Source organism: Eumetopias jubatus, unplaced genomic scaffold, assembly GCF_037043125.1.
Source record: "Eumetopias jubatus isolate StellerSeaLion01/CBP00866 unplaced genomic scaffold, mEumJub1_p1.0 scaffold_13, whole genome shotgun sequence".
NCBI lineage: Eukaryota > Metazoa > Chordata > Mammalia > Carnivora > Otariidae > Eumetopias > Eumetopias jubatus.
Genome location: NW_028274819.1, coordinates 40,081,415 through 40,091,498, shown reverse-complemented (window position 1 = coordinate 40,091,498; position 10,084 = coordinate 40,081,415). Strand labels below are relative to the sequence as shown.

Below are 10,084 nucleotides of genomic sequence, written 5' to 3'. Positions count from 1 at the left end.
AAAGAGAAGAAGGAAAGGAACAGAAGATCTATTTGAAGTAATAATGGCCAAGAGCTTTTCAAATTATTTGCAGGCATCAAACCACAGATTCAGGTAGCTCAGAGAACCTGAACCAGGATAAATAATAATAATTTTTAAGACCCCCCCCACCTAGATATTCAGTTTCTGGGGCCGGAGAAACCACTCTATATGATACTGTCATGGTGGATGCATGATATTCTGTATTTGTCAAATCCATTGAGTTATACAAGGAACCCTAAGTAAACTATGGACTTCACTTTATAATAATGTATCTGTATTGGTACATCAATTTTAATAAGCGTGGCACATTAATGGAAGGTGTTAGTAATAGGAGAAACTTTGGGGGAAGGGAGAGGGGATGGGGAGAAAGAGTATATGGGAACTCTCTGTACTTTCTGTGAAATTTTTCCATAAATCTGAAAGTGCTCTAAAATACAAAATTCATTAAAAACGAATAGGCAAACCACCAACTGGATGAATATTTATAACACACATAACTAAGAAAAGACTCATTCAGCATAAATAGAAACTCCTGCAAATAAATAACCAAAAAGGGAAACACTTAATAAAAACGGGCAAAACTTAGACACTTCAAAAAAATACAAGTAGCCAATAAGCACATGGAAAGATGCCAATTTCATAAGTCATTTTGGAAATGCAAATTAAAACACAATGAGATGCCACTTTATACTCATTAGAATGACTAAAATTCGAGAGACGGGCAATGTTTGTTAAGAAGGATTTGGGGCTCCCTGCTCAATGGGGAATCTGCTTCTCCCTCTGCCCCTCCCCCTCAGCTCGTGTTCTCGCTCTTGCTCTGCTCTCTCAAATACATAAATAAAATCTCAAAAAAAAAAAGAAATGTGCCATGAAGGATCAGGCAGCTCCAGAGAGGGAGAGCCAGAGCAAAGGCACAGGGGTGGGAATGAGAAGGGACGTGTACATGGGGTTCCACTGGAGGGCGGGGGACAGGAAGTCACAGCAAGATGACCTACCTTAAGCATGCTTTGACGTCGATTTGTCCGGTTATAAAACTCAACTTTGTGCTTGCACAAACTGACAATGGTGAAAGAAAGAAACAGATGGTGACTCAAATCTGATAAATGGACGTTTAGCACAGCCTTGGTGTAGAAATTCATCATTTATTCATACATTAAGTCATTTATTCAATATACATTCATTAAGCTAGGGAGATATTCTAGGGCCTTCCAAAATCAAAGAAGATTGCTCTTTGGGGCTAGACTGCACTTTAGTTCTTTTAATTTTATGGAGACAGATGGCAGGAGGGTGACCACAGAAACTTGTGAAGGAATGTTCTTCTAGTCCCTCCCGAGTGCAGTGACCAAAGAGAATTTTGACCTTTCCTGCACTGTGTTCGGCCTCTGCTGAAGGTGGGATTCTTCAGAAGGGAACCCGAGAGTTGGCAAAGCCCGGGATGGTGTGAAGGCCCTGGGTGAGGCCGTCTTTGAGGTGCTGCACTTCAGTGTTCACCTGACAGGCGCTGTCTCAGTCCTCACGAGGAGGAGCATTATCTCAACTTCAAGCTTTGTCTTAAAACCTTAGGTTTTAAGATCAGGGCGCTCAGAGGCTGAGAGAAGTCAAGAAAACCTCCCAAACTAATGGGGAGAAAGTTGGCTCTCAAAGCCACATGTGTCTGACTCAGGACACCAGCCCGCTCCCTGTCATCTCCAGAGTTTCCTGAGGAAGGCTGGCTTCCACTCTCATCCCCTCCTGATATGTCCTGCAGAGCCCTCTGGAGGACCATCTTGAGGCTCTTGTGCCGCTGTGGCCACCGCTGTCTACAGGAGCCAACGAAGAAGTAAATGCTAGGGTTGACACAGCTGTTGACACAGGACAGGGCAATTGCAGCCAGATTAAGATGCCCGAGGACTGTATCAGAACTCCTCCGAATCCAGTGTAAGAGGAACCAGTGAATGCCGAGGGCAGGCCGCAGAGGAGGAAGACCTGCACTGTGAGCACCACGGTTGCGTACAGCCTGGTCACCTGCAGCCGATGGGGGCCACACAGCAATCGGGTCAGCAGGGCCAGGCTGGACCCAGAGAGAAGCACAAATAAGAAAATCAGCCAGGTGGCAGCGATGAAATCAAATGCCCAACACCAACCATCGTCAAAATCTCGTAACAGGAAGCCACAGTACTTCCCTTCCAGGCTGCTCGGCAGCAGGGACAGGGCCCAGAGCAGGGCACACATCACAGTTAACATGTATCTTGGGCGGTGGCAGCGGTACCAGATGGGACACAGGACGGACAGGCAGCGCTCCGTGCTAATGGCACTGAGAATGCTCAGGCTTGTGATGTAGGCAAAGGTCCACACAATGATGAAAAACCTGGGGATGGAAAGGGGCACAGAATGGAAGTTGACGAGTGCCTTCAGAGAATAGACAACCTGGAAGGAGAGGAAGAGGAAGTCGGCTCCTGCTAGGTTGAGGATGTAGACGGAGAAGGCGTTCCTCCGCGTGTGGAAGCCCAGGAGCCAGAGCACCATCAGGTTTCCTACCAGCCCACTGAGGGCAAAGGTGAGGTTCAGCAAGGCCAGGATCAGGATCTCCACGGGGAAAGTTTGCAGGAAGGCCTGGTCACTTCCATTCACTGGTGTGAGTGTGCTCTCCCAGGCTGGGGCAGTGGGATCGATGCTCAGAAACCCTCCACTGGTATTCCTGGGAACACAAACACAACTTGAGCACCTGCTGTATGCTCACTGACTCTCAGGGCCACTCTGCTACATGGGGATTATGGTCTCCATGTTACAGAGGAGGGGAAAGGAGGCTTGCAGAGATTAAGATACTTGCTGGGGACGCCTGGGTGACTCAGTCGGCTAAGCCTCTGCCTTCGGCTCAGGTCATGATCCCAGGGTCCTGGGATTGAATCCCCCATCGGGCTCTTTGCTCAGCAGGGAAGCCTGCTGCTCCCTCTGCTTGTGCTCTGTCTCTCTCAAATAAATAAATAAAATCTTAAAAAAAAAAAAAGATACTTACTGAACGCCCCACTGCTTTGGAGTTCTGGAACCTGGATTCAGACCAGTTCTCTCTGGTCTCTAAAGCCTGGACTCTTTCTACTGCCACATGGACCTTCTACTGCCATGGGGATATTCTATGGTTCAAACACCTCTTCTAAGCATGTCAGGTCTGCAGCAGGCAGGAGGAGACTAGTCTGGACAGGTTATGTGTGGTGAGAACGGGACTCTGAGCTTGGCATGCCTTCTGCCTGGGACCGAGATTTCCTCTTAGGGGCCAGGAAGTTGGAAGACCCAGGCATGCCCTATGGACAATCTCAGTGACTGCAGATGGTCTATCCCTCAGAAAGGAGATCATGATATAGGATCATGAAGAGAATGTGACCTCTTGCAATGGCAGATATGAGTATGGCCAAGCTTCTTGGCCAGAAATGGCCCAGCATTTCGGCTTTATAAGGACAGGAAATAACTTTCCTCCTGGCCATTAGTGTGTCCCCAATACCCCACTCTGTTGTGGGGGACACAGTCTAAGTCACTCTTACAATGGATTTCTTCCTAGAGCAGTCAAAATCATAAACTTAAATTATTTATAAATATGTGTGTACCCCACCTTAAAAAAACAAACAAAAAACCCCTCATAAAACTATGTTCCTTTCTCAAAGCATCTATTTTTTTTTAAGATTTTATTTCTTTATTTGAGAAGGAGAGAGATAGAGAGAGAGAGCACAAGCAGGGGGGAGGGGCAGAGGTAGAGGCAGACTCCACTGAGCAGGGGGGACGCGGGGCTCCATGCCAGGACTCTGGGATCATGACCTGAGCTGAAGGCAGACCCTTAACCGACTGAACCACTCAGGTGCCCCCATTCTCGAGATAATTCTGAAGACATGGCAGCAGATAGAGAGGTGCAGATAGTCGAACGAACAGCCTGAGGAGTACCATGAGAAATTGATCCAATCACAGAGAGAGAGAAAGTCCCAGGAAATACCAGCTGTGAGGAGGCCACAAGAAGAGATGGATTTTGGGCGCCTGGGTGGCTCAGTCAGTTAAGCGTCTGCCTTTGGCTCAGGCCATGATCTCAGGGTCCTGGGATCGAGCCCTACATTGGGCTCCCTGCTCAGCAGGGAGTCTGCTTCTCCCTCCACCCTTCCCCCCACTCGTTCTCTCTCTCTCTTTCTCAAATAAATAAACAATATCTTTAAAAAAAAAGAAGAGATGGATTTTCTCCATTTGCCATCAAATCTCATTTCCACCTTCTCCACCCTTCTCTGCGTCCGCACCATGCTCTCATCCCTCTCTCTCTGGCTCCTGGGTGCTTTCAGTGAAAGGGAGACGTGGAACCTGGGGGCGGGAGGAGGGTGATTGGGCGTTTGTGACTTTCTGGCTGTCTCTCTCTGCCAGGCTGTGAGTTAGCAGTGGACGTGTTGCTCTGTCTAAGGACTCCTCCCCTGTCTGATGGCCCTTTCCTACAGCCACGGTCCTCCTGAGTTCTGGTAACTCCTTCCTTTTCCCCTTCAGGCCTTGTCTCTGGGGTCTTCAGCAGAATCCCTTATAGATTTCCCTTAGCTCTGCCCATACCTATGTAACCGATCCTTTCATTACGCTCCTCAATTACCCCATTAGTTTGTGCCCTATATTTTCTGCTTGGACAATGTCAGATACAGGATACGAAGGGGAAAAAAACCACCTTTGAATAGCAAGCAAATCTGTGAAACCTGATGTTATTAAAACAATTTAGCTTTGGAATGTCTTTTTTTTTTAAGATTTTATTTATTTATTTGAGAGAGCGAGAATGAGAGAGAGAGAGAGAGCACATGAGAGGGGGGAGGGCCAGAGGGAGAAGCAGACTCCCCGCTGAGCAGGGAGCCCGATGCGGGACTCGATCCAGGGACTCCAGGATCCTGACCCGAGCCGAAGGCAGCCGCCCAACCGACTGAGCCACCCAGGCGCCCATAGCTTTGGAATGTCTTGCCAGGATGCCATCTTGCTCCTTGAATTAAAATTAGCAAAATACATCTCTCCATAGTTGCAGATGTGAATGTTTGGAGAGAAAGAGAGAGTATAAGGAGATAGGAAAGAAACCAGAAGAGCCTGGGGGACCCCGTGTGGCTCTCCCACAGTCCAAGTTACCAGCACCCAAAGCCTCCATGAGGAAGCTTCAAGTCTCCTGATTTGCGGGGAGGTGCCCCTGGCTTCCCGCACACCCTCCCTTAAGATGAATTCACAAGCATACAGACTAAGAGGAAGAAAACAAAACTGCCTTTGAAAGAAGATAGTTCTTGATCAAATTCTTACCAGAGCACCATTCTTCTTGCTGGGGGTAGAGAATAGAAAAGGAAGAGTTTTCCTGAGATTGAGAAACAGCAGAGAGTGCTTCTCTACTCTCTGGATGGCCAGGGGGCTGAGGCAGCAGGCGTGAAATCTGGTGACTGCCCGAGGCTTATCAAGATGCTGGACAGCCCCTGTGATTTCCTGCCCAAAGGGCACCAGCAAATGAGATCCCGGAGATGTGTCAGGCAAGAAACTTCACAAGATGTTTCTCACTTGCCCTGACTCTAATCCCTTATCTTGGCCTCTCCCCATACTACCCCATCCGGTCCCCCTCCCTGTGAGGAATGGCTGTCCTGGAGCCTTTTGCTGCCCTCTGTGAGCCTGGGCAGTAAACCATCCACCAAGCCGCATGAGCTTCCATAGCTAAAGAATTGTTTGCTTGGCATTCAAGGCCCTGCATGACCTGGCTCACTTGATCTTTTTTAAATTTAATGACGGAAGCAATGTATGCACATTAGTTCTGTTTCAAATGACAGTGGGGTGTAAAAAGTGAAACGTGAAGTCTCTCCTACTCTCATTTTCCAATAGCAACCAGTATATCCAGTTTCCATTCTTAATTCTTTTTAGATGCTAATATTATGGCTTTGTATAATAAAACTATATTTCTGCTTTTGATTTGTCGATAACAACAGCAGGGAATATCGAGTTCCCTTATAAAAGATAAGGAATGTGTTAGCACACTGCACACATTGTCACCATTCTCCCTCTCCATCATGATATTTGTCAGCTAGCTCGTTTTTCAGATCAGCTAGAGACAGCTAATATTTTTGGCCTAAGCTCCTATGGCTTCTTCTCATGTGCCCATGCTGCGGCCAAATTGAGTTCCTTGCCATTCCCTTTAAAAACTTAACTGTGAAGCATTTAAAACAATCAGAGAAATTTATTCAGTGACCCAAAACTATAGGTTTGTTGTGAAGATTAATGGATTAATAATGTAACAGCTTAGAATAGGAACTCATAGTAAGTCTTACATACTTGCTAATTCTTACCATGATTTTTATTACTATCTCTTTCTGGGAGTCTAATTCAATATGTGTTAAAGTATCTTTTTCTGTGTTTCCATATCACTTAAGTTCTTATTTTCCATCTCTTTGTATCCTGGGCAATTTTCTGGGTAATTTCTACAGATGCACCTTCTAGGTTACCAGTCTCTTTTGCACTGTGTCTAATCTTCTGTTTAATCCATTCACTGAATTTTAAATTCACTTTTTATGGTATTAATTTCTAGTAGTTTTTGTTTTTAAGATTTATTTATTTGTCAGAGAGAGAGAGAGAGCACAAGCAGGGGGAGCGGCAGGCAGAGGGAGAAGCAGGCTCCCCACTGAGCAGGGAGCCTGATGCAGGGCTTGATCCCAGGACCCTGGGTTCATGACCGGAGCCAAGGGCAGATGCCTAACAGACTGAGCCACCCAGGCATCCTGAGCTGCTCACTTTCCTTGGGACTTTATCTGTGGGAATCCTTTGAGGGCTGAATTATAGCCGAGCTCCTCCAGAGAGGCCTTTTGTTTTCTTTTGCTACTTGACTGGGGGACCTTCCCAGCATGGCTTTCATTTTTTAGGATGTCCCCAGAAATCTCATCTATCATTTGAAGTGTTAGGACCACAACATGATACTGACTTGGGGCTACAAATTCTCAAGAGAGAGAATGTTTCTTCACTCAGAGCCAAGCTTGATCAAGCACTTTCTTGGTAGTTTATTTCTCACTAATGAGAAATACACTAAAGGTTTAGTCTTTGGAGGTCCCAACTTTTCATGGGGACACTTCTCTTTGATTTCTGACCTTTGGGTTGTCCCAGAATTCTATTTCTAGAAGCCATAATAGGAAATATGAATCTCCTTCTGAGAGCAAAAGGGATTCCATTAAAGGAAGTAACTTTATCAGCTCTGTGCTTCAGAAAAGTCCCTCAGGCTGCCGAGAGGAGAATATAGAGAATATAAATGAAAATATAAATCTCTAGTCATACTTCTACAATGGAAACAACTGCACAAATACTTTGGTATATGCACACAAAATATCCAATATGCTGTTTTGTAATGTATAGTATATTTCCAATTTAATAATTATTAATTATGGAATCTGTTTGGTCTCAGTTCCTTCTCTGTAAAATGAGATGCTTTCCAGCAGTGATTAGTCTAAAACTAAGAAGTCCCTGGTGCCTGTGGAGGCCTCTTTACCCCCCCTGTGCCCTCCCCCACCCCCCCTGGATATGTTCTCTACCAAACAGAATGGAGATTTCAAATAAGGTTCTCTCCCAAGTCCAAGCTTGATCCCAAAGTGACTCTCATCTATCAGGTCCTTAATAGTTCCCAGAGGGTCCCCTTTCCATCCCTGTGATATACTCATCAGTCTACGTGCCCTCCATGGCCCAAAATTTTGTGTTTCGAATTCTTTTCATTAGAGTTGAGCATGCAGGGCAATGTCATTTAGAAAGTCCTTATAAAGAATAGTTTTGTTGTGTGGTATGCATGTGTGCGTGTTGTGGAACAGTGTATATGAAAATATATGTGTAGCTTATTTTACTATGCGAATTTGCAGTTATATTTTGGGAGAGTGTGGCTCATCCCTGTATCTGAGCCTCTTCTCATTCCACTCCACGTGGGTATCACCAGCAGCTGAAAGCCAAGCGCATGCAATGAAACCAAGCCCCGGGTTGGGGGGAGGTGCATCCTGATGGTATCATCTGAACTCTGAATCCCACTATGCCTGGAGCCAGGGTTTCTTGCTGAATCTCAGTTGTTTAAAGCAATAATATCTATTTTTGCTAAAACGAATTTAATTTAGACCTATCTTTTGCTCACACAGTCACAAATATGTCGATATGAAAACATCGATCACATAGTACTTTAAGCATCTGAGGACATATTTCTCTCCTATTGCACTGTGAGTGCTTTGAGAATAAGGACCATGTCTTTGAATCCCATGCCTGGGACAGTGCCTGACCCAATGCTCAGAAAAAAAAAAAATTAAGTATATGCACTTGTGTCCGCAAGCATGAGTGACTTAGTGATTGAATAAATGACTTGGAAAAGTGAGGATGGGGAATTCCTTCTAGCCAGAGAATTTTAAGGCCTAACTGTGAGAAACACCTGGGCATAGCAGAACAAAACAAAATGGAGACGAAGAATATTTGGCAGGGTAGTCCGCTTTAAAACTTAACACAGTATTTAAGAAGCCCAGTCCTCGTGGGAAATGGAACTCATCTGTAGTTGACTTAGATTCGGTTCTCAATGACCATGCAAGTCGGGAAGCGGTGTTTTGAAGGAATGGGGGAGCAGGCCACTGTGACCTAGAGAATCAGAGGGGAGTCCAGGAACGTGGAAGCAGAATAAACTGGAGCTAGGAGTGGGGACAGAAAAGTCGCTGGGTTACAGGCGTCACTGGAGAGTGGGCTCCACCGATCTCTTGTGTCTTCACAGCCCGGGCTGGAAGACAATGGCTGCGTCATCAGAATTATGGTTGACTTATGGTGGCTCAGCCAAGGGCTGCAGGAGGAAATGGATCAAGATTAGCCTGAACTGGCTGGATGGAGGGAAGAACAGTCGCAAGACTTCAGAACAGGAAAGAGAAGTCAGTCTGGGGAGAGCAGGGGAGGACCGGAAGTGGGAGACTCCCTTGTGAGAGCCCTGTGCTTTTCTCATCCGGTTATGGTTGCATAGTCCTTGCAGAGGAAATCACACGGCTTCTCAGGCTCTTGATAACACCGTATCGGGCAGCCTCATCTACAGGGCTTTCCCTAGCCAGAGGACCAGGAGTTCATTTTAGAGTCAGGAGCTCCAGGAAGGACCCTCTGCTTCAAGGCAGCTCGGAGCTGACTTTCTACTGGAAGTGGAGGAGAAGGAAAGTAAAGACTTATTGAATTCTTTTCTTTCCATTCCTTTGCCTTGTTAGGTCAAACTGCTCTTGCTTAGACAAGATCTAGTTCCTCGGAAAGTCAGGGGATCATGGAGATAGGAGTTGTAGAGCTTCTAGCAGCTGTGTGGTCAGGGAAGCCTGCCGCCACCTTCATCTGACTGAGGAGAGCCAGCTTCTCCATCTGGTTCTTTGTTCCCTCAGATCTGCTGTCAGGGAACATAAAATACGGGCCTGGGATGCTTCCGGGAATAAAAAAGCTGGGGCGACCAATGCTCTAGTTTTCCTAGTTTATATTTCTTTTTCCTCTAAGAATCACTTAAGTTCATTCAACAAATATTTATCGAATGTCCTCTTTGCGCCAGGCACTGTTGCAGGCACTGGGGATAAGGAGTGAACATCATAAAAATCTGGTAAAGGGAGAGAAATGTGACATTCCACGTGACACCACTAGGTGGTAGTCAACGATTATTGTAGGGATCATGTAACCCTTGGCTGGCCAGCAGGGGGCCCAGTCAGTGACATTTGGGAAGAGGTCCCACTTAAAGTGGGTGAGTGAAGGGGAGCCCTGTTGTTTCCGGATGGTTATTCCTGGGTGGCAGTGTAGGGCAGTGTCTGTGAAATCAAACTCTGGAATGGTCCTTCCTGGTCTTAAATCCTGGTTCTAACAGGATTACTAATTAACTGAACCTTACTAACAGCTAAATTGCTTAATCTCACTAACCCTCGGTTACCTCAGTGAAATGGTGATGTCTGCTTATAGAGGTGTTGTGAGGTACTCAAAGACACAAGTGGGTGTTTAGCACGGGGTAAAAGCTCTATGACTGAGGAATGTGCTCATCATGGTCATCACCTTTATTAGCCCATTCCTTCCCTGGAATCCCACAAGGCCTCTGAAGCGTGGTCCTGAC

The 10,084-nt window shown here is 46.1% G+C and overlaps 1 protein-coding gene across 1 annotated transcript in view; it reads right to left on the bottom strand.

The window, feature by feature from the left end:
• Positions 1 to 1,680: 1,680 nt before the first annotated feature.
• Positions 1,681 to 10,084, bottom strand: part of MRGPRX2 (MAS related GPR family member X2) — a 31,317-nt gene continuing 22,913 nt past the window's right edge. Inside the window, 3 exon segments of the mRNA XM_028117726.1 lie at positions 1,681 to 1,737; positions 1,739 to 1,962; positions 1,965 to 2,698. Of these exon segments, the coding sequence (XP_027973527.1) occupies positions 1,681 to 1,737; positions 1,739 to 1,962; positions 1,965 to 2,698 (1,015 nt within the window).